At 50.8% G+C, this 23598-nt stretch overlaps 1 protein-coding gene and 1 long non-coding RNA gene across 4 annotated transcripts; one reads left to right on the top strand and one right to left on the bottom strand.

The window, feature by feature from the left end:
- Positions 1–484: 484 nt before the first annotated feature.
- On the top strand, positions 485–17925 carry WNT4 (Wnt family member 4). Of its 3 annotated transcripts, none has more exons than XM_071448864.1 (5): positions 485–852; positions 11953–12188; positions 14238–14369; positions 14739–14881; positions 15099–17925. In XM_071448864.1, exons 1-5 carry the CDS (start codon positions 500–502, stop codon positions 15564–15566), a joined length of 1332 nt encoding a protein of 443 aa, XP_071304965.1. In that variant the 5' UTR covers positions 485–499; the 3' UTR covers positions 15567–17925. The 3 variants fall into 3 exon arrangements, with proteins under 3 accessions (XP_071304965.1, XP_071304967.1, XP_071304966.1); XM_071448866.1 differs by lacking the exon at positions 485–852 and adding an exon at positions 2794–2936; XM_071448865.1 differs by lacking the exon at positions 485–852 and adding an exon at positions 5479–5573.
- Positions 15733–23362, bottom strand: LOC139600580 (uncharacterized). Its single transcript, XR_011682605.1, has 2 exons — positions 20575–23362; positions 15733–18988 (listed from the first exon to the last, which is right to left on the bottom strand). It is a non-coding gene; the product is annotated as an uncharacterized lncRNA (long non-coding RNA).
- Positions 23363–23598: the final 236 nt, after the last annotated feature.

The following is a 23598-nucleotide window of genomic DNA, read 5'->3' as shown; positions in this document are numbered from 1 at the left end:
GTTTGCAAACTTGTTCTTGTTCCATCTCCAAATGCTGTTCTCCTGATAGAACCCCCAGACAGAACCCCCCCAGACCCCTCTCCTTAGTTGCAAATTTTCAAATGCACTTTGGCATTTACAGTGAGTTCTCAGAAACTGGAATTTCGGAAATCACTCCAAGTCAAAGGGGTGCTTGTTGAAGAAGGCAGCCTGGGCGATGCACTCCAGGCAGCGCCAGGATATCTCAGGGCTCTGCTGCTTCATAGCGACCAGGAAATTACCCCAAAAACATCAAATGCTGAAACCCGCGCCCCTCCCCTCTGCGAGGTTCCCTCGTCTCTCCCCGCACCCAGAGAACCCACCCAGAGGTGCCGCTTGGTGGGTGCAGCAGCAAGGTGGGGGACGCTGGCAGATTTCCCGCTGCCCTCCACGTCGCCGGAGAAACTCCCCATGCCCTCCCTGCCGCCGAAACCCCTGGTGCCCTCTCCGGTGCCCTCCCCGCCGCCGGCCCGCCCCGGGGATGTCCCCGGCAGTGAGTCCCGCCCAGGGAGCGGCGGAGCCGGGGCGGCCCCCGGGGCTGCCTCCGCCCCCGGCCCGCCCCCGGCCCCGCCGCTCCATCCCGGGACGGGCCGACCGCGCTGACAGTCGGGCTCAGCGGCCGCCGCGGGAGCATCAGGCGGGCAGCGCCCGGCGCTCCTGCCCGCGCCCACCTGCGGCGGCGGCTGCCCTGGGCGCGGGGCGGCGGGGGCGCTGCCGCCGCCGGCTCCGCGTAGTCCCACCCCGCCTGCCCTCCAGGATGAGCCCTGAGTATTCTCTGCGCTCCTTGCTGCTCATCATCCTCGCCACCTTCTCGGCCAACGCCAGCAACTGGCTGTGAGTAGCCGCGGGGCACGAGGGGGAACACGGACACGCCGCAACTTGTTGGTAGCCCCGGGGGCGCGGAGCAGGTGCCGCGGGGTTGGGCAGCACCGGGCGCGACCCCCTGCAGCGATGCTGCTCGGTCCCCGGCGGGGCATAGGGCGCTCGTCGCCATCGCGTCCGTCCCCTGTCCCCGCTGACCCTTGCCGCGGTGGCTGTGGGGTTGCAGCCCTCATCCGCAGGCAGGTGGGCGGCAGGGGATGCCGACTCTCCCCAGCCGCTCAGTGGCGGAGTGTTATCGCGGTTGATGGGAATGGGGCTGGTTATCTAGCCCCGTCCCATTTTTTGTCCTTAAGTTATGAATCCGGATCACACCGGGATCACGGGTGGAGGTCAGGACGTCGGGTCGGAGTGGGGCCTGCGTGTTGGCGAGATGCCACGCGAGGGCCAGCGGTCCAGGGGAGGGTTTGCCAGAGGTGGGGCGGCCAAACGTGCTGGGCCCGGGGATCTGCAGCGAGCAGGGCTGCCCACGCCTCGGCCCCCCATTCCCGGTAAGAGGACGGGTATCGGGGGGCCGTTGCACGCCGCAGAGGAGCCCGATGACATCGGGAACCCGCTGAACAAACACTGAAATAATGTGTAAGGTAAACAGGGGCGGAAATCGTTCTGGAAAATTCCTACGTGTTTGCCAAGGCGGTGGGACTACTTTCTGAAGAGGACACCCCCCCTTTTCCCCCTCCCGGGTCAGAGGGGATGGAGCATGACAACACTTTCCCACCTAACTTTGAACGAAGGCATCGGTTCTTCCTAATAAATCTGCTTTGGTGGGAGATGGTGCTTCCCCCGCTGCCCGTGTTGCCGGCTGACGGGAACTAATTAGTTCCCGTGCACGCACCCAGCAGACCCGCTCTCCGGCTTAGGAGCGTGGGCCGCCTCCATCTCACCTTCATGGATTTCTCTCGGCAGGGGCAAGTACACCACACAGGTTAAGGAGTTCCCAGGATTGTCAGCATGAAAGATCCTGAGTGTCGTGTATCCCAAACACAGGTGCTCAGATGGGCACACATCCCCTGTGCAAAGAGTCCTCTCTGCATCCGGATACAGCTCCTGCCTTTACATTTTGACTTGCTGGAGGCTGTGGGATGTTGGTGGTTTTTGGAGGATGCTCACCAATGCCTGGAGAAAGTGCCAGTGTCAGCGGCACTCTCCAAGTGTCCTGCCTGTGGGAAAAGGTGGCTGCCTAGGATGCGTTAGTGCTTAGTCCTTCTCCCCTCCTTCTTTGCCAGATGGAGCGATTTGCATGCCGCACGTCTCTAGCAACTGGTGGGTGGATCATAGCAGCTATCAAGGTGGTCTTTTAAGCTGTCATGCTTCTGGTGAAGGTATATTGGGAACTGTGGGAGTGTTTTTCCTGCAGGAAGAAAGTCCTGCTGAGGAAGCTCTGTGAGATGATGGCAGATCTCTGGAGAGGAGCAGCTTCGGCTGCCCTGGGACGGGCATGGCGGAAAGTGGGGATTTCATGAGTGAGGTCGGCAAGCTGCCCCGCACGGATGTGCAGAGGTGGGACTCCCCTCGGTCCCCGGCGCCGCACGCAGCTGGAATAGGATTTGGGAGGCGAGGCGGAGTGGTGATTCGCCGCACTAGTCAGGGAGGGCTGTGTGCAGCCGTCCGTGCTGGCAGAGAGCAAGGGTGGGCGCGGGGGGCTCGGCAGCAAAGAGCGGAGGGCTCATTCCTGCCAACAGGGGAGGAAAAGCAGATACATTTCAGTGCGTTTCAAAGGAAGGGGGTCAACTTTTTTTGATGTTGCAAATGTATCATGATAAAAGGATCGTCCCCCGCTCAGTGCTTTTTATTCTTTGCCTTTAGGATTAAGACAATTCCCATTGTTTATCTTCTCACATCAGAAACAAAGACTGCCGGAGGCAATAAACAGAGTTAGAAGGATCCCAGGAATTATCAGATATTCGAGGAATGAGTGTGCCTTGTATGTCTTCACGTGTGTGGGCTCAGCATGCTCAGCGTTATCCCAGTGCGCTGCCAGCTTGTGCCCAGCACACGGGATGGATCCAGCCTCGCCAGGCACATAAATCTGCACAGAGGTGTGTGCACAGAATGGCAGCGTGCGGTGAAGTTTGCTTTTCCAGAAACCTGCTGGATTAGAGATTAAGCTCAGTTGTGAGCTTTTTTTTCTCTCCTCCTAAAGCTCTAAAGCTTCTTTCAACCTGTACAGACTCGCATTCCCCCAGTCCTTTGGAGATACTCTGCTTGCAACGCTTGAGCTAAGGGTTTCTGTAAGCCTGACTTTGTGGGGAAAGCACTTGTTTTGGCCATGCAATGAGCTGCCCCATCCAGTATACAAAAGAGATGATGTAGGGATCTCTCAAAGGGATCACTCTGCTACAGTGGCCATTGAGCTGGAAGGGATTTCCCAAATCTTTTCATTAAACAAACCAACCTACTTTCTCCCTGGTTAGGAAGCAAACCTCAGGTGGTTTTTATCAGTGTTTTGAGTCTGGGGAGTTGCTGCTTGCCTTGTTGCCTATGCAGAAAGTCTCTGTTCCCCAAATCTGAAGAGATACTCTGTTCCCACTTCTTGTGAAAGCCTCAGGCTTGCTCTTCCTTCTGCCTTTGGAGGCTCTGATTTGCCTCCCACCTCTTCAGGCAGAGGTTTGTAAATTAAATAAAGGGCTGTAGACAGAGCCTTTTACATCTTGTTGGCTGTGTGCGGGAAGGTCCCTCTGGCTTCTGCTTTATCTCTTAAGGAGTCCAAGGCTGTGCCTTTTACAGGGGAAGCAGATGAGTTACTTTTCAAAGCAACTTGCACTTCATAGACACTTGAACCCACATTGTGCAGTGACGTGGTTGAATTTGGAAGCAAGGCCTCTTCTGCTCCAAACTCATCCTGATGCTGAGGGTGTTTCATAGAGACTTCTAGCCAAACAAGCATCATTCCACAGTTGGCACAGGAGTGCCAGGCTTTGGTTTTAGTCCAGTTGTTTAGTTAGTTAGTTATTAATTTATTTACCTATTTGGGAGAGAAGGAAGTCCACATGAAAAAGTGAACTAGAAAATGTGCAAAGTGGGTTATGGATGTAAGCATCCACTAAATGCATGAGGCACTGGGGCCCACAGCCTTGCTCTCTAGCTGTTCAGAGGGTTTGAATGATGAGAGAACAGAAACAGAAAACATCAGATACAACAGGGTAGGGTCCTTTAGGGGTGAGACCCCTGGTTATCAAACTATCTGGGAATCATTACAGCCTCTCTCCATTTTCTTGTAGCTAAAACTGGCTCTGGAAGAGGCTCTCCATATGGACATGCTTGGTCTGAGATATGGTCATGCCGTTTTAGAGCAGGGTGTACCACCAGCAGCTCTGTCTACCCATTCTTTACAGGGATTTAAAGTCTCCATCTGGGCTTGGAACTTGGCTTAAAGGGCCAGGAGCACAGATGGGCTTTTAAAACCTTAAAAAAAAAAAATATGAGTGCTCTGGGAAAGCTTGAAGACATTGTGAAGGTCCAAACAAGCCTGGCTAAGCAGCTGCTTTCTAACCACTTTCAAGGGTTGGTGAGGAAGGGATAAAAGGAGTTTGGATTTCCCTGGCCTCCTTTCATTAGAACATCACAAAGTGCTTTCAGACAGGCGGCCCAATTCTCTGTGCCCATCTCTGCCAGCTTAGGAGTAGGGATGTTGCAAGAGCAGCCGGAATGCTCATTTTGTTTGGGTCATTATGCAATGCAGAAGATTTGAGAGGAAGCATGCCTGGATCCTGCATTTGCATCCTTCTGGTTTTAAACCAGGCTCTATTTTTTTTCAGTTGAGTCTCTACAGTTTTGATAGTGGGGAGAGATCACTTCACCTGGAGCCTGGCATAGTTTAATTTTGTACAACATTCTTTGCATTGTCATTGCAATGCTCCGTCTTCCATGTGGTGAGGAACTGGTTCAGTATTTTCCCTTCAGATGCCATGCTGCCATGGCACAGATTTGGCAGGTGCTGCTAGCTCTAACACAGAGCTGTTCCTGCCAAGCTCCACTCCCTTCTCCATGCTCCATGGTTTTTGCTGTGAGGACAGTGTCAGGAAGGTTCCCTGGTCACATCTGAGCTGGTCCCAGCAGCCAGGGTGGTGGGTTGCACCATTTGGGTTTGAGGAGGAATTTCCTTACTTTGAGGGGTGCTGTGGGTTGGACGAATGGCTCTCTACTTCTGAGATGCTCAGGGCTCCTTTGCATTGCTCTGGGAATCCTGTCAGATCCACAAGGTTGGTGCATGGACCTATGGAACCTGTTTCCAAGGCTGTGAGGTAGGAAATTGAAACTGCTGGATATATATTTTAATTTTTATTTATTTGTAAGTCTTGCCACATGACAGTACCAGCTAATTTTATCTCAGCGATGAAAATGGACTGGTTGTGGGTTGCACCCTGCAGGTTGCACCCAGTAGTCCTGGCACTGGACTTCCAAACAAGTTTGGCTTGTCTCTGAGCAATGGTCCTGTCTGGCAGACACCCTTCAGGGCTGTGTTTGCCAGGGTGTAGAAGGGCCCTGTGCTCTCTAGCTCCTCGGTGGTGATAGGAATTTCTGTCTTTTCCTAAGAAAGCCTCAAGTAAAATTACACCCCTGTCTTTCACAGCAGAACCTAACTCTAGGGAGGATGGACAGGAAGGAGATAAAACCACTCTACATGCCAGGCTGTGAAGAACTGGATAAGCTCCAAAAATGAGCAACAGCAAGAGGCAGGTTTCTTTTTTGCAATGGCTCGATGTGACTCCATGAATCAAAACTGGACTTTTGCACTGAAGCAAAAAAATGTTTATGTTACTTTGCTGAGAGCTACTGTCTGCTTGATTAATTCATCCTTGTAGATGTAGAGAAATGCATTACAGCTACTTTCTTAAAATTATTAAATTGCTGAACAATCCTGGAGGTTAACAGTTTCTAGAAGATTCTTCTGTATTTCCTTACAAGTGCAATGACACTGGCTCTTACAATAATTGGTGATTTTTTTCTTAAAGCTTGAAAACTTGCAGTCATCCAAGGCTGCTTGAATGGTAGACTCTGCTCTGCATATTCAGTGCAGGTAACCTCTGCCTTGCCTACCCAGGGGTGTCTGTCCCTGACACCTCTGGGTGACCCCTGGCAGCATCCTCCAGGCTCTCTTGGAGCTGCCGCCATGGGCTGTTGCACTTCACAGCCAGGAAGCTGCCTCGCAGGATCTGGCTGGTTCAGCAGAACTGGAGCCAGTATTGTGCTTTCATGAAATTACGTGAGGAAAAGTAATTGAGTCTCTTGGCCAATGGAGAGCAGCCTGGGGTCTGTTGAAAGTTGGGTGAGATCAAACTAATACTGTAGAAGGCTTTTTTTGTCACATATTTGCAAATTCTGATCAAAACCTTAAACTCATCAGATTTTCTGCAATGAGGTCTAGCCTGAAGCACTGCAGAAGTTGGCCTTCACTTGCCTCTCCTTGCAACAAGGCCTAGGTGTTGTACCTGAATCCAGGAGTAGCTTCTATTGTCTAATAAAGGAAGTAAAGAAAATTTCCTACACATTTAAAGCAGATTTCCAAAACAGATGCTGTTCAGGCTCTTCCCAGCTTCCATCCTGCTCTCCCCCATTAAAAAGTGGAGATTTTGCCCCTACGTGCTCAGAAAGCCAAAAAGCAGCACTGGCTCAGGATGAGCAGCTGGCCATGTCGCTGTCCCTAAGGACTTCTGAGGGGGGAGGTGAGCCACCACCAGTGGCTGGGACATGGGTGTTTCCTGGGCGCACATGGTGTTAGATGCAGGGTCCAAGGAATGGGGGACAGGAAGTGTAGACTCCCCCTTGAGCTGAGGGCTGGAGGTATAGGCATAGCACTGCCTCCTCCTGGGTGACTCTCTCTGCAGCTGTTAATTGGAGGTGAAGAGTAGGTGTGAAAAGCAGGTTTCAGCCATGAGATGGTGCCCTAACTGTGACAGGAAGGACTGAGGCAGACCGCTGTATTTTTTCTGAGGAAGAGACCAGATAGGTTCTCAAGTGATGACTTGTAAATCATAGTTTACACTTAGAAAGGCAGGATGTGTAATCCCAGGAGGGGGATGCCTGGTCCCTAGGAGGGCCAAGTCTGCTACAGAGCCAGCAGCTGGACTAGGGCAACCTTGCAGGTCTCCTGCAAATCCTGATAGGAACATTCCCAAGCTGGCAGGCTTGAGGAACCATGGATGTGGTGGGCCCTACTAGCCTGGCGCTGTTGGAACACGGAGACTGGCACTAAGCCCAATGTGGGACACCTTGAGAAATTATGGGAGCTGTATGGCCTGCATAGAGGATCATCTGGCCTGCCAGATTGAGACATCTTTCCATGGCTTCACTCACCCTGCTTGCTAGGAGAAAGCAACAAGGCAAAGATAAAACATTTCTCTATATCTGCAGGATGGCTCCTTGTAAGGAGCCATAACACTGGTCAGTAACTCTCCCTGCATGGATATATCTATGGACACAGATGTATGCATGCAGGGATGCATGGGGTTTTTCCATGGATTTTTCACATTATAAACAAGCCTTTAGTTCTTCCCCAGAAGAAGCTTGCCTGCATGAGCTGTCTCAATCCTTAGGACAATCCCAAGTGCTGACTGTCCCTGCACCCTCAGGAGGCACAGATTATGTTCTTGCTGACCCCTCCACAAGCACGGAGGTGTTTGCTGCCTCTCAGACAGGAGCAGAGCTGAATCATCTTCATAGTTTAAGGTTTGGACAAGCTTTTTGTGGCCTTGGCCACTCAACCTTGTGTGAAGGTTGAGTATTCGCTGGGCAGGGTGAAGCTTCTGAGCCTGATTTCAGAACATCTATTGAGTGGTTTATCAGGGATGCCACTGGCCTGGGTCTGAAAGTTATCATCTTCAGGAAAATATTCCCAAAATGAGACAATACAAAGAGTTCACACTTGAAACTCATTTGTTTGGAAAAAAGAAACACTAGAGATCTCTGCTTTCTCCAAGGTATCTTTTCTGACCCACTTCAATTGAGTATTTGTCAATGACTGAAATTTCCACACCTTTCCGTGGCAGGGAATCTTCTCCCCTCTCCTCCTGGCTCTATCTGCCAGATGCTATGGCTCTTTCAATGTCTCCTTGTCATTTCACTAATTATTCTTCCTCATGAAAGTATTATCATAATTTTTATTTAAGCAGGGCTTTCTGACATCCCCCACCTTTCCAAAGCTCCTTGGATTTGAGATTTACTTATTTGCCATCTTGCAGAGTGCATCAGCTGCAGCTGCTTAAATTATGGGCTTCAATCCTGATGTCAATACTTCAGATGGGAAAAAAAGAAGGGCTTTCAGTCAGTTTTCTCCTAAATCAATGACTCTTAAGAGGGAGTCTGTTGTGCAAGTGACTTGCCTGGATTTAAAGGCAGGAAAAAAGAAATATACAAGGCCATGATGAAGCAAGAAGACAGAACTTAAAAAAATGGTGTGGGCAGCAGCTCTCCTCTTGAAACATTCTTTGCCCAGTGAAAAGGAAGAAAATACGCCATTGTTTGTTTTCCACAAACAGGGCTGTTTTGAGGCTGTATCTGAGACTTAAATTATAATCTAGAGCTCTGCATAGCAATCAAGATGTGATGTCATGATGGAGGATCTGCATTGAGACTTTGTAGAGGGCAAGAGCTGTTTGTTGCCTTCCTCCTGCTGTGCCTGTCTATCTCTCTGTGCAGGTAGACAAAGGCTTTGGCTGCAGATTCTACCACTTCAGCCCAGGGAAACATAGTTTGGAGCAAAGTTCTTGTTAACGACCAGACAAAGCACTACAGTCAGGTTTCTATGGGGACCATGGGATAATGCAGATGTGTTTGGTTCCTGACAGCCTTGGTGCTCCACAGCCCTGAGAAACATGAAATGGAAGCACTTTTGAGTGCTGACAAGGGCAGAGCATGTTTCGCAGTTCTTACCTAACTCTTCATCTGCCCCAGAGAGGGGAAGGGGATAAGATAATTCCTACCTGGTGCTCCTGAATGTGGTGTGATGACATGCCATGTGAGAACCTCAAAGCTGAGGTCCTTCAGCAAAGGTCCTTCCTTAAATCCTTGCCTCAGCCTCTGGATCCTGAATCAGGGATCAGGATGGGAGCCTCCTCCCCCATCAAAAACCTTGTCTTTTGGAAAGCAGTGATAGTTCTCCTGGATGAGTAACAAACTAGTAGCATGATAGGACCACAGCATTTTAGGCACAGTTGTCTCCATCTCCACAGAGGGGCTGGCAAACATAGGCCAAGGAGGGGTGATAGGACACAGGCCCTGTCAAGGAGGAGAGAGGCCAGAGCACTGTTCTGGATAGTTTCATCTTATTTGTCTGCATTGCAAAACAAATTACCAGACCTGTTCTTGAGAGCTGTACCTATCTTTGAACATCCTTGGCCTTTGTTTTATAATCCTAAATAGCATTAAATGTGAGTTGGGAAGGCACCTTATCAGGTGCATCTCCTTGGAAAAGCTTGAAAGGCTTTTGTCACACTTTACTTTATGCATGCTTTGAATTTATTACTGCACATTGCCCACAGAATCTCAAGCTGGGAAATATATTAGTAAAAGAGATGATGGATGCCCCATCCTGAGCAGAGCTGATAATAATGTGGATGCTACATCTGTGTCACAGAACTCTTCCACCAATGTGTCTGCACTGAAAGCAGGCACTGACTCATCTGTAGGACCAGTCTCACTGGCTTTGAAGGAGCTGCTTGCCTGACATGATAAATGCCAGGCAGAGGGGGAAGCCAAATCAGCACAAGGAGTTGGTACTAGAGATAGATTCTGATTTTCTTGGCTTCCAGGCTCAAAGCTGATCGATAACCCACATTGTCTTGAGCTGAATCTTACCACTTTGCTGTGTGTCATCTTCCCCGTGCCCAAAGTGGAATGATGGCTGGACCTGGGAGGGGACAGCTGTTACAGGCACCCTGTATGTGCTCAGCATTCAACATCCTCCAAGCTCCCAGAGGTGGTTTGGTGCCTTCACGCCAGGTCAGCCAAGTGCAGCAAGATGTGAGAACAGCAGTTGTTGCACTCCATGTCTGGGACTGCACCACAGGGTTGGGGACACCCATTGCATGGTGTGGGGGCCAGCAGAAAGGTGACAGTCCTGACCACTTTTGGCCACAGTGGGTTTTTCAAGCCACCTGTTTACATCAGGTCCTGTCTTCTGCAAGCAGGGCTGTCCCCTTGGAGGAGCAGGAAGCCTTGGGCAAAGATGATTTGCTGGTATAAAGGCTCTAACAGCACTTGACTCTGAAACCCCAGCAGCCTGCCTCTTCCTGCTGTCGGAGAAGCATTGCCTCCATGATCACACACAGGGAAAACTGAATACGTTTGACATCTCACCATGCAGACTCCCCACGGACACCATGAACCAAGACAGCTTTCTCCCTGGCTCTAACGGCCCACACACCCCCCCCCCCCCCCCCCCAATTGTGAGCATAAAACCAAGCTGGTGAATAATTCTGCTGATGCACAGAAGAGAAAATCTTGTTTTCTCCTCCTGGGGCAGACTGGCAGGGTTAATGGGAGGAAGAGGCTGTGACAACTTGATTTTGTGGCTGAAGTCAGCAGATCTGGCTCCTGGGACACATGGGAACAGGCAGGGAGCAGGAGCCGCTTTTGCACAGTCACTTCTCGGAGACAAGCAGGGCTTCAAAAGAAAAATCTTTTGCAGGATGTTGCAACTTGGGAGGAGGAGTTAAAAAAACACACAAACAAACCCACAAGTTCTGTAGGGCTGGGAAATGCAGAGTCAAGGAATGAAGTTTCTAAAAAGCTCAGTAGTTGCAGCTCTTGGTGCAGAGAAGTTAGCAGTGTGAGACAATGCTGGCAATTCCCAAGGACACTAAAGCTCAGTGTGATTAGTGGATGGATGCAAGTGTGAGTTATACCTGTCCCATGCAGGGGACCCTCCATGCCCACAACAGGTCAGGGCTCCACTATGGCAGCGTCATCTGAAGTGGCTACCAGCAGCCACAGGAAGGAGGGAGTCTCATATACACACCTGCCAACATAGTCACTAATAGTTGTAGAGGATATTGAATTATCACACAGCCTCATTGGAAAATCTGACTGGGACTATCTTAAGCTCCTTCTGTGTTCCAGAGGTTGGGGCAGGAGGATGGAACTGGGAAATGGGCAAGCATGGACACCATGCCCACAACACAACAAGGGGTGGGAGGTTGAGTTACTTAGGATGTGCAGCAGGGACCATCATACCCGCACACTGGACAAGGAAATGCTGAGAGGTATTGACGTGCTTGCTCTTCAAGGAGTTTGCTCCCTCATTCCCCTAATACTGACACCCAAGAGCAGCTCTGTGACTCTTACTGATGAGGATGGCACTATGGAAAGCAGAACACATGGTCCCCTCCACACAGGGCCAGTCTTTTCCAGATCAGCAAAGACCTCATGGCCCTATTCACAAGCTGGGCTGGTAGAGGAAGTGCCCAGCCTGTGCAATTTTGCCCTGGTAGGCTCCTGATTCTGCTTCCTTGCTTCAAATCCTGCTTGAATCTCAAGTGACAGGAAACCTGGCAGCTCCCAGAGGCCATCCCTGCGTGTTGGGGTCTGGGGCAGCTAAAAGCAGCCTCCAGGAGGGAAGTGGTTTGGGGGGCAATGTTTGCCAGTTATGAGCACACAGCCACGCTGTGGGAGCACTGTGGCAGATGGAGCTGGCAGCCAAGTGCCTGTCCTGCTTGTTTTGGCTGACTTTGGAGACCTCTGGCTTTTCCTAGTAGCACTTGGATATGCCAATACTCAGGAGACCTGACCAGGCACATTCAGACAGCACTGAAAATATCTTCCTTGCAGGCAACAGAGGCAAAGGGGAGCCAACAGCTGGACTCCCCAAGAGACAGGAACTAGGCTGCAGAGGGATGGTCGTTTTGCTTGGGCTTGTTCTCTGTCAGCCAGAAATGCATCCTGCAGAGTCACTGCTGTGGTACATTTAAAGGTGACCCAGATGGGCAGCAGGTCTCAGCTATGGAGGGGGTAAGAGGTTCAGTCTCCTTGCTTTCTGGAAGGCTGAACATGGGTCCCAGATGAATATGGGCTCCCCCAGCCCTTGCCTCCTAACCTGTTGTGCTGGTGTCCTGGCAGGTACCTGGCAAAGCTGTCTTCAGTAGGGAGCATCTCTGAGGAGGAGACCTGTGAGAAGCTGAAGGGCTTGATCCAGCGCCAGGTGCAGATGTGCAAGAGGAACCTGGAGGTGATGGACTCGGTGCGACGCGGAGCCCAGCTGGCCATTGAGGAGTGCCAGTACCAATTCCGCAACCGCCGCTGGAACTGCTCCACACTGGATACCCTGCCTGTCTTCGGCAAGGTGGTGACACAAGGTGAGCTGGAAGGACGTGTCTGGGGTGATGCTGCTGGGGGAATGGCTATAAAAGCAGCCTGGTGGGCTGCAGGTGGGATTTTTCCTGCTTGCCCCTGAACCGGTGGCTGTATAGCATCAGGAATGGCCCATCCAGTGTTGGATCTTGGGGTGGATGGGTCCCTGTGCACTTCAGTGGGGCTCTATTCAGTATGTTGGCTACAGCATATTCAGATTCCTGCTGCTCCTCAGCTCTCCTGAACCTTTTCCACACCAATTGACAAGGACATGCCAAGTTTGAACAAACATCCTAAAGTCACCCTGGTCTCATCTTCCCCACCAAACCTAGGAGCCATAAAGCCATGGGTGCATTTACTCAGTCTCTTTCTGGGCAGTGCTGAAGCAGTGGCTGCTTCATGTTGCCAGGCTGGCAACATGGCCACTCTTGAGCAGAGTATCAATGGGGGCACCGTCAGGAGGATGGGTTGGTGCTGCCTGGCAAGGGAAGAACATGTGGCAGCATCATCCCCCACCACCAGCCTTCAGGGCCAGATATGGCCAGGGCAGCCCCCAGCTGCACCCTGACTTCCCAGAAGCACAGGACTGTAATCCTGTGGAGTGAGGATACAGAGGGGAAAACCCCTCTGCAACCCCTTAAGATCACTGAAGCATCCCTTGCCTCCCCTCAGGTGCTATCTCTGCCTCCCCTCAAGCACTATCTCACCTCCCATCCCAGGACCCCTAAACCAAAGCATCCCCCCTGGCTCCTCTTTTTGACTTTCCTTCCCTCAATGCAGGGGTGAAGATCTCTTCTTGTGAAGGTTCAGGGACTGGAAATACCAGAAATACCAGAAACTAAAAGTCGTCTCTTTTTAGGCAGCCACAGCACAAACCGACCAACATGATCCTACTATTAACCTCGATTAACTTGGAGGCAGTTCAGTCCCACACTGGCTGGGTCCTCCCCAGCCGCTGCCAACTGGGCCACCGAAGTCTGGGATGCGACCACCAAAGTAGCTGCCCTCTCTCTGACTGGCAAGCTGAGCGATGCCTGCTCACAAGCCATTGCCCCTCTCTACCAAACATGGGACCACCCCAAATACCAGCCCTCCTTGCTCAGAAATGGAGGGTTTGTGCCCTCAATCAGCCTCAGAGGATAGTGGGCATTGTGTGTTGCTAAAGCTGATCCCTGCCCCTGCTACTCTGCATGTTCATGCCCAGGAATGCGCCCAACTTCCCAAACAAGTTTTTCTCAACCATGTGGCACCACATAGGTAGACACAAAAACTGGGACTGCACTGCACTGCACCCTGGACACTAGTAGGGTTCTGTGAGGTGCTTTGGGAGCAGAACAGGGTTTTGCAGGGTAGTTTGGGAGGCATTGCAAGCTACACAACCCTGTGAAAGAGGATGGCAAGGATCTGCAGCTGCAGGGAACATTCCTGGATGTGGAAAGCAGACAGGGCAGCTCTGCCATGAAATCTTTCCTGCATCCAGAATAGATGGATGCAGGAAAGATTTCATGGCAGAGCTGCCCTGCAAGGCAAGACACTCTTCCATATAAGCTAGAGCTCTGCCCACATTAGTAGTGCAGCCTCTGTCTCTCCAACTGCCAGGTTTTATCATTAATCCATCATTCATGTTTTTAATGCTGTGGGGCAGTTTCCAGCTTCTTCATTATTGCAAGAATGGGCTCACTTCTGCAGAACATCTCCCATCACCCAGGGGTCTCTGATGAGTCAGGTCCAGGCTTGGCACTAAGCAAACAGCATTCCCGGGGGTGGGGACAACGAGGGTCCTGCATGTGCTGCCTCTATCTTAGGAGGAAGTGACAGAGCAAAGGGTTTAGCCTGATAGCTCTGTACAGCATATTTTGCCAAGACCTGTCTTTCAGACCAGATTTTCAGGGGAGTTTATGTGCCATACCATAGTTTATAGGGGAGAGGAGAAGAGACACATGTGGCAGTCTACCAAGAGCCTTTGGCCACCGGGCTGCATTGCCTCCAGAATTCCTGCTCACTGGCCCTCAGACTTTCTCCCACCTCTCCCAACATGGTTTGTGCCGTTGCAGGGACACGAGAGGCAGCGTTCGTCTATGCCATCTCTTCAGCAGGGGTGGCCTTCGCCGTGACCCGAGCCTGCAGCAGTGGCGAGCTGGACAAGTGTGGATGTGACCGCACAGTGCAGGGGGGCAGCCCACAGGGTGAGTGTTTGAACAGGGAGCAGCCGCAGCTGTATGGAGACGCAAAGTAGCCAAAATACCTGCAATTCAAACCCACTCTCTGAAGCCATCCAGAAAAGAGGGGAAAGTTAAAAAAAAACCAAAATGCTGGTTAGTTCACATGACTGCCTCAGAAAGACACCTGAGTGCATCACCTATTGGACTGAAAACATCTTGTCCATGTGTTCCCCAGGGCCACACTCCCTAGCTTCCCCTGTTCCCATGTGGCGCAGACTAGTAGGCAGCAAGACTGAGAGAGGGCAGGCCAGCTGGATTTTAGGAAGAGTAGGGCTGGAGAGTTCAAGCACTACGGGGTGGCAGTACCTGTCTCATCTGTGCTCTCTGCCTCAGGCTTCCAGTGGTCGGGCTGCTCTGATAACATCGCCTACGGTGTGGCCTTCTCGCAGTCCTTCGTTGACATCCGTGAGAGGAGCAAAGGGGCCTCTTCCAACAGAGCATTAATGAACCTCCACAACAACGAGGCAGGGAGGAAGGTAATGGCAAGGAGAGAACCTAGGCAGCTGGCACCGCTCTGCAGCATCCCAGCCAGGCTCTGCAGCCATGGCTTGAGCCATTTGGGCTTCTTTTAATCCCATACCCACCCAGCAGTGTTTTCTGCACAGCCCTCCCAGGCCCTATCCATTGCGCCCTCCCTGCTATGTCCATCCCGCACTGATCATCCCATCTTGTTCCTTGGGTCTGTTCCTCCAGGCGATCCTGAACAACATGCGGGTGGAATGTAAGTGTCATGGTGTGTCAGGCTCATGTGAGTTCAAGACGTGCTGGAAAGCCATGCCCCCCTTCCGCAAAGTGGGCAACGTCCTGAAGGAGAAATTCGACGGTGCCACAGAGGTCGAACAGAGCGAGATTGGATCCACCAAAGTGCTGGTGCCCAAAAACTCCCAGTTCAAGCCACATACAGACGAGGACCTCGTCTACCTAGACTCCAGTCCTGACTTCTGTGACCACGACCTCAAGAATGGGGTCCTGGGCACCAGTGGGCGGCAGTGCAACAAGACCTCCAAGGCTATCGATGGCTGCGAGCTGATGTGTTGTGGCCGTGGCTTTCACACGGACGAAGTGGAGGTTGTGGAAAGGTGCAGCTGCAAATTCCACTGGTGCTGCTCCGTCAAGTGCAAACCCTGCCATCGGGTGGTGGAGATCCACACATGCCGGTGATGCACGGGGGAGGGCACCCACCTGTATCCTCTTTAACTGACCCTGCTCCTCCCTTGCCCCACAGCCAGGACTGAGGAAGTGACCCAGATGCTGCAGGGAGAGCACAGCTCTTTACAGAGACAGAACCACAGAGAAAAACAGATTTTAAAGAAAAAAATATTTAAAGTTTAAAAAAACTGATCATTGTTGGCTTTTTTATTTTATCTGCTTTGCTGTATGTATTGCTGAAGCCAGAGCCCCTTGGTGTCCTGTGCCGACAGATGTGCTTGCTGTCTGGCTATCTGGGGACCTGTGTGATGCCAGCTCCTGTCGGATGGGCTCCTGCTGCTTTTGGAGTGCTGCAGACAAGAAGTGTTTAAGACAAGGGTAGTACAGCATTTGAAATCTTCTATTGTAGTTATTTTTGTTTGTTTAAAGGCATGTGCTGAGCATCCTGGAGTGCCACTGGCCTGGCTATGCCTCAGGAAGGGAAGGAGCACAGACAGCCTGTGCAGCCAGGTGCACAGCAAGGGACAGGCAGGTGGTGACAGGCTGGCACTGTCCTCCAAGAGTTAAGTCCATGTGGAGCTCAGCCAGGGTGATCAGCTCATGAGGGCAATGTGAGACACTCCTGCACCCCCTTGTTGTGGGATGCTCGAAGGCCTCCTGGGAATGGATGGATTTTGGTGCAGCTCCAGGGACTGCTCTGATTTACAGAAGCTCCTCAGTGGCTGCCTGGGGCTATTGGAGGACACGTTGGTCCCACCATGCTCCCTTCCCCCATCTCTTCTCCAGTACCTGGTTCCACTGGAGACAGTGAAGGGCAGTGATACCTGCAATCCACTGACATTTAATGGAGCTGAGAGCTGATGGGAGAAAAATCAAGTTGATTTCTTCTCCTCTGTCCCACAATTGCCCCCACCTCACAGGCATCCCACAACAGGTCTCCTCTTTCTCCTCTATTTGCCTGTTCTCCTCACTGAGGAAGACACTGGGGGACAGTCCCTATCCTGATGAATGCTGGGAAAAGCAAAAGTATAAAGTGGAGCAATTGGGGGTGAAGGAATGCTGGTGCTCTGCCCCTATTGCTGTGTCACCCTTAGGAAGCCACAAGAGAAGGACTCAGCCAAAGGAATGCTGCCATGTGTGCCCTGAAATCACAGAGATTTAGTGCAACAGGGCCCCAACAGTCCTGTCCTTCTCCCTAGGACACTGCCATGAAGATAAGGTGCTGTCCTGCCTGCTCTGGCTTCCGTCTGCCTAAGACTGGGTTAGTGCAGAGTCCTTGCTGGTGGGCTGTAGTATGAAATATTTGGAGAACTAATAAGCAGAGGGACACTATGAGGGAAGGTGGAAAGTGAACCAGTTCCTCTCTCCCTTACCCACTGGTATATGAGTCAAGAAGTAAAAGGGAAGCAGAGGAAAACCTCAAAATGACACCTCAAGCCAACAGGTGAGGCTCAGCATTGCCGAGCCCTCCTGTGTAGGAGGGAGCTCCCTGCATGGTCCAGGAAAGCCCAGAGCTGTGGCCTCCCAGCTGAAGGAGGGGATCTCTGCAAAACCTGCAGTCTTCCTGCTCTTCCCTGAGAGGGAAGAGGTTGGGGGAATGCACAGGCATATGTGAAATCCCATCTGTGCCATGGCAGCTATGGGCTGGGGGAGAGCCTGTGGTCACTGGAAGGTCTCCAGACACCATCTGCTGACAACTGACTTGAAGCAGTGCAGGGTGAGGGAGGTTTGCATTAGGGCAAACCCCAGCACAGCCCAGCTGCCTCTCTCCTGCCTGCTCAGCACCAGTTCCAATAAACCTCCAGCAAAATGTGACAGATGGTGGGGAGGGATACCCTAGGTGGGTCCTGAGGTGGAGCACTGTGGGTTGATCCATTTCAGTGCAAACCAGAGATCTCCTCACCAGAGCAAGATTTGCCTCTCTCAGTTGGCTCAGTTGGCCAAGGGTATAGCATTAAATCCCTTGTGGGGGGGGGGGGGGGGGGAATCTAAGATTTGCCTCCCATTACTCCATCTCATCAGCCCCCCAAGGCTGCAAATCCTCAAATACCTTAGAGACAGTTCTTCCCTTTCCAGTTCATGCAGAGGAGGTCACAGATCTCAGGCCATTGGCCAAGTCTTCTGCTCCTTGTCCATCTAGGATGAGGGCCAAAGCTGAACAAGACAATTCAAAACAGCATGGAGATAATCTCTGCACATGGGATTTTTTCAGAATGCAATGAAAGCTAAGCCCTGCAAATGCCACCCAGGGTTAGTTTGGCTCTGCAGCGCTCTGGTGCTTCTCATAACTAAGTTTCAACACCACAGGGGGGTTCAGAAATGTGTTTTCGTATTTACTTTGTCTATTAAATATTAAGTTTGTGCTGAACAAGCCATGGGGTTTTCCTGTCTTGAAATCAGCTCCACTGGGCTGTGTAAAACCATAATGTGCGGCAGACACCTCATGGTCGCTGGTCTCCTCCCAAGAGTCCTTAGCTGGGAAGAGAGGTGCCCACATGGGGCCTCCTGACAATGCAAAAAGAACACTAAAGCTCTTTTTGTCCCTCCTCCAGTCTCTCCTCAGGAGGTGCTGGTGTTTGGACCACAGACAGCATCCCTGCTTTCCTATCAGTGGAAGTATAGCCTGCTTCTGCCTTAACCACTTGACACACCACTGGCTTAAGAGGCAATTTATTTTAGATCTCAGTAAGTCTGTGACTTTCTTCTGTAGAAAGGGCATCAATATCCATCTGCTTGGAACAGTGCTCCCCTGTCCTGCCCACAGCCAAGGAGCCACAGCTACCTTGTGTGCTGCTGGAAGCATCCTGCCAGTGGGCTTGAGGTGCACTTGAGCTGGGAGGGGGCAAGAACTGCCCATAGATGCCAAGTCAGGGACCTGCTGCCTTTTGCCTACATCACTGTGATGCAGTTTTCTGGATTTGGAGTGGATGCAGTGCCTGATACCCAGGTATGCTCCAAGCTGCCCACAAAGTGCATTTTGCTTGTCCCTTGTCCTTCCTCCAAGCCAGAAGCATTGGCTGCATCCTTTTCACACTGTTCCCTACAGTCTGGAGCTTCTTGCTTCAGCAGGTGCTGCTGCTCAGTCCAGCTGTATACCCTGCCTCGTCTCCTTTCTCTAGCTGTAGCTCTCTATTTGTGTGCTCTCAAAGCTCACCTTTTGATAGGCTCGTGGTAAAACCAATGTCTTCTCTCCCTTTGGCCTCTGTGGTGGCAGGGCTTGAGGGATATGTTGTTAAGTTTAACTTGTTGCAGAAAGGCCTCCCATGGTAGGATGGGAGAAAATGATGCCTGAGCCTCTGAAAAACCCTTACTTCCAACAGCTTCTCTCTTCCCCTGGTGGATCCCACTTCTCCAGCACTTCTTTTCCCCACTCCAGCTTCAGCCTCAGGTAAGGAATTGTCTCCAGTGAAAAAAAAAGATGCCTCACTCTTCTCCTGAAACAAGGTGTATGGAGACACTAACTTCTCTGTGACCATAGAGCAAGATATATGTGTTCTCCTCTTCCAAGGCCCTCCACCTACTCTGTCTGTCCCCTGAATCCCACATGTATCAGACCACATCACACTATGCCTCTCCCCACCACTGCATCCTGCTACATGCTCAGCCCCATTCCAGCCTCACAGGCCCAGCACCAGGTCCTCATCCTCAGTCCCCCAACACCTTCTCCTTAGTAAGCTCATCCCTCCTCTGAGAACTCACAGGCTGACATCTCCACCCAGCCTCTCCCCCTCATAAACCTTTCTGGATGTCCCACTGCCAACTCGAGATCATCATAGCAAAAATAGGACATCACCTCCAAGTCCTCTCCACCCTGCTCCAAAGGGTAAATTCATTATTTTTTTTCCCGTTCCCCAAACTCACAACTTTACCACCATGATCTGTTTCTTCTGTTTTCATTGCCTTTTCTACTGGAAAATCCACCTAGGTGTCAGGTACCTTCAGCCTCAGCTATTTGAAACTCTGGGCTTTGCATTTCCCAACTCTCCATCCTAGATCCAGTCCAAGCCCAGCACAGCCAAGCACATGTGCAGAGCTGGTATTTTTCTCCAGCTGTTTTGACCACATCACGCTTATGCCCTTTACTAGGCAAGGACACTTCCATCACTCCCAACTATCTCATTCTCCATCCCTGGGTATGTTCAGCCTCACCCACTGCTCCTTGCAAAGCAATTAAATCATGTGGGTGACATTAATGATGCTGACAGAGCATAAGTTAGCACTCACATCCTTTCCCTCCCTCACACCCATCAGTGAACATTACAGCAAATCCCTTTGCATATTCCTTCAGCAATGAGCACAGTAATTCTCCTGCATCTCCTTCTCTCCCTTTATCCAGATGACTTTACCAGCTGGCTGTAGGGAAGCAAGGTGATGGAGACAGTAGGAAAGAAGTGTCTAGGACTACCAAAGAGATACTTCAAGGACAGACAGAATGGTGTCTTACTGCATGGGCAGGTAAAGAAGAGGATCAGTCCTCCTTAGAGTTGCCACACCACACACATCATGCCACTCGTAATTGGGCATGATGGGCCTCACATCAGTCTGGCACAGGAGAACTCACACTGGGGTGACCATCACTTCCACCTGTACTTGCTGAAGATGTCAGTGGTGCCTTGGCCATGCAGTGTGTCCTTCAGCAGCACTAGGCTGCAGCACAAGGCCATGCTGAAGGACAGACACCCAGCAGAAGCAGAGCCTTTGACAGCAGCATGATACCGTGACAACAGGAGGGCGCCCAGCCAGCGCTCCTCAGAGAGGCCTCCCAACCCTGACTGCCAAAATCCTGGTTTAAGCACAGGAAAATAAATTGTGCAACCTACCTTGGACTGAATTGTAACACTCAATGTGGGTGGAGGGGAGAAAGGGGCAGGAGCTGGGCTGAGAATTAGGCCCTGCCTCACAGCATTTAGGCTGGACCACACTAACACCTGGAGCTCGAGCAGCACCTGCGTTGGGCTCTGCCCTTCTCATCCCTCACAGGTATGCCCAGGGTGTTTCTGCAGCCACCAAGCCACCTTACCAGGGATCCAGAGATGCAGCCACATGCAAGTCCCATCCTTGTGCCTGTGTTAAGTCCTCAGGAGCTATGATCTTTCCTAGGCTGGCTTCCAGACCTGGCGACACATTCCTTCTCCAACTCCAGATCTGACCATCAGTATTTTCTCAAGTTGCATGTGCAAGGAGTGTTACCTGGGTGAGCTCCATACCATTGTGGATCCCCAGACTGCTCTGGCAGTGCCTCAATGCTAGATGTTTGGTCCAAAGGAGCTAAATGATCCACCAGGATCCTCTCCTTCCAGCTCTTCATCACCACAAATGAAATCACAAATTGCAAGCCTTAATTAGAGTAATTTGCTCAGCAGTGCAAAAAAATAACCCACCCCAAACCCCTCAGTGGCTGTTGAGCCTATTTGTCCCTCTTGGTTCTGGTCTAGGACAATTGTTGCATTATCACACCTTTGCTCCCATAATTTACATGGGCAGATAGTGATGAGACCATGGGAAACTATTTTAAGCTAAAAGAGGTGAGATTAAATTGGGTGTTAGGAAGAAATTCTTTACGCAGAGGGTTGTGAGGCTATCACAGCAAGGCTTAATAAGAAGAGGTGGGAAAATGCAATAGCCTGTATCTTCAGGTGTCTTGGCTTCCTAAGCTGAGGGTAGCCAAACGCAGCCCATGACAAAGTTTCACCACCACCTCAAGCCCTTTCCAAAGGAAGACTGTCAAGCAGGGTGGCAAAGCAGCCAACCAGCAGGTAGGTAATCTGTCTTCATTGGTGACTATACTATAGTATAGGAACTGAAACTATGATGGCTGGTCACCTCTCACCTATCTTATCATCCCTAGGTGCCCATAAGTGATCTCATAGAACTACATAAACCACTGCCAGAACAATGTACCTGCTGTTTGCTCACCAAGTCAGAGCACAATGGACTGTGACTTCTTCCCTACAGCATAATCTGAGAAGCCATCAACTTCTCCAGCTCCCATCCTTTGGTCTGCAAGATCATTTCAACTACCTTCATGTACATCATTGTTTTGCTGGTTAAGATACAAGAGATGCATGACCCCACAACATGCCAAGGAACTGTCAGAAAAATTGCTGTGGCCAGGAAAGGATGTAGGAACCAGAACTGCTGCTGCATCTTCCCTCTTATCTACAGCTTCCACCAAAGACACCCAGGAGAGCAGCACCTGACATCATCAAATTTATAGCCTCAAAGTCTCCACTTTTCTGAAGGACAGGAAGATGGTGTATAGAAGTTTATCAGCAAATAGCTCGTGAACCCAAGAATTAGAACTTTCAAAAGGGAGTTTTCAGGCTGCTTCTGAAAAAAGACAGTCCAGGCATCCTGTTGTACTTCAGAATCTCTTGTTAAGCTACTGTCCAGGAAGGAAGTTGTTGCAGAAAATGTAATGTAGCAGGGTTATAGGGGCCTTGGCTGTAAAACAAGATGTACAAGAATGACCACAGAAATATAGAATATGTTCAGAACAGAGCAGGGGGTCTAGGCACTGTAGTTACTATGTAGCCTAATTTGATGTGTGAAAAAACATGGAACTCTGGAGGAAAAATAAAAAGGAACATCAGTATTCATGTGGCATCTCAGAATTACCAAGGGTAACAGACCTTGCACAGACAACTTCTATGAGACCAATACAAAGTGATGGTCTGCCTGCAGCCACTTTCAAGGACACCATGAAGATCACAGAATCTCTGTGGTTTGGGCAGGAAAAGACCTTAAAGTTCATCCAGTTCCACCACCTGCCATGGCAGGGACACCTTCCACTAGACCAAGTTGCTCCAAGCCCTATCCAACCTAGCCTTGAACATTTCCAGGGATGGGGCAGCCACAGCTTCTCTGGACAACCTTGCAGAACGATTACACTCTCAAGGGGTCTGGGACCACAAGGGAAGAGTGGGACAGACCAGACCTCCAGGATGCTGTGAAGAACAGTGAACTTTGAGATGACCATGGGAAAAGGCAGAACAACCAAAGTAAAGAAGCAGCAGTGGAAGCCCTGCAGATAGCTCATCTGAGACCTGGCCTGGGGTGAGTACTCTGCTACCTGACCAGCTGAAAAATATGCCACCATTTAATTTCCATCAAGAAACCTAGCATATCTGGGAGGGCCTCAGAACTGAGTTAGACGCAAATTAAATCAGTCCTTTGTGACATTTTTTCTCAATAAAGTCACTTCATCATCTCAATTTTCCATGTGACATAAGTAGGAAATATCAGGCTGATGAGAAATGTCACTGGGGTTATGGTGACCTTGGAACCCCTGCTCTGGGGAGCCTGCAGGTTCAGGAAGTCAAGGCATCAATTACTCATTCTCCTTAGATTTTTAGTTTTACCTTCTCTTGGTTAGAGAAGGCTGGTGTCTGTCACTGTACCTGTAAACGTCACAAAGGTTGGAACACAGTCCTGGTCTCCTTGGTGAGTGCCAAAGTGCAAAATCATAAGTGCCATGATAAGAAAAGGCACTTATGGAATAGAAAAGCATCTTCCAACATCACGGCTGTGAGCTGCCATCCAAGGGCTTTTGTCAGATGAAGATGCTGGAGGCAACAACATACCATTTAGGGGAGCAGAGGTGAGGATGAAGATGTAGCTGAAGAGGGAGAGATTTCAGAGCTATCCAGGCAGAAGGCTCCAGGCAGAGGCAATGGGGGAGGTGTTGCAACTTCCCCAAGCACTCTCTGATTTTCTCAGCCAGCATGAGCTGGAAATGTCCCAAAACCAAGCAAACAGCCCAGGAAAAGTTGATCTCTGGGCTAGTGCAGATGGTGCCTGAAAAGCAGGTGAAGACAAGGTTGTAGAAGGCAATTGAGAGTGAGGGCAGTGGGATACACTTATTTTAAATCCTCCTGCATGGCTCTGCCACAGTTTAAGAGCAGCCCTTTGGAAGTGCCCAATCTCTCCTAGCAGAGCACTTTCCCAGCTGCATCCCATGCATCTTCCCATGGTGCCAGCACTCTTTTGCCCACATGCTTCCCCATGAAGAAAACCTCCTTGTACTATGGAGGCAAGAGCAGAA

The sequence above is a fragment of the Agelaius tricolor genome, unplaced genomic scaffold (genome assembly GCF_023055355.1).
Source record: "Agelaius tricolor isolate 1412-34295 unplaced genomic scaffold, bAgeTri1.0.p SCAF_28, whole genome shotgun sequence".
In the NCBI taxonomy this organism is placed as follows: Eukaryota; Metazoa; Chordata; class Aves; order Passeriformes; family Icteridae; genus Agelaius; species Agelaius tricolor.
This window is presented reverse-complemented; position numbering and strand designations above follow the sequence as displayed.

What these genes read in the sequence shown, in the direction of transcription:
- WNT4 (XM_071448864.1), top strand. Translation starts at nt 500, where the DNA reads ATGTCCCCGGCAGTGAGTCCCGCCCAGGGAGCGGCGGAGCCGGGGCGG. An exon ending in CGGCAAGGTGGTGACACAAG is followed by an intron (nt 12,189 to 14,237) that starts GTGAGCTGGAAG and finishes GTGCCGTTGCAG; the next exon opens with GGACACGAGAGGCAGCGTTC. An exon ending in GCAGGGGGGCAGCCCACAGG is followed by an intron (nt 14,370 to 14,738) that starts GTGAGTGTTTGA and finishes TCTCTGCCTCAG; the next exon opens with GCTTCCAGTGGTCGGGCTGC.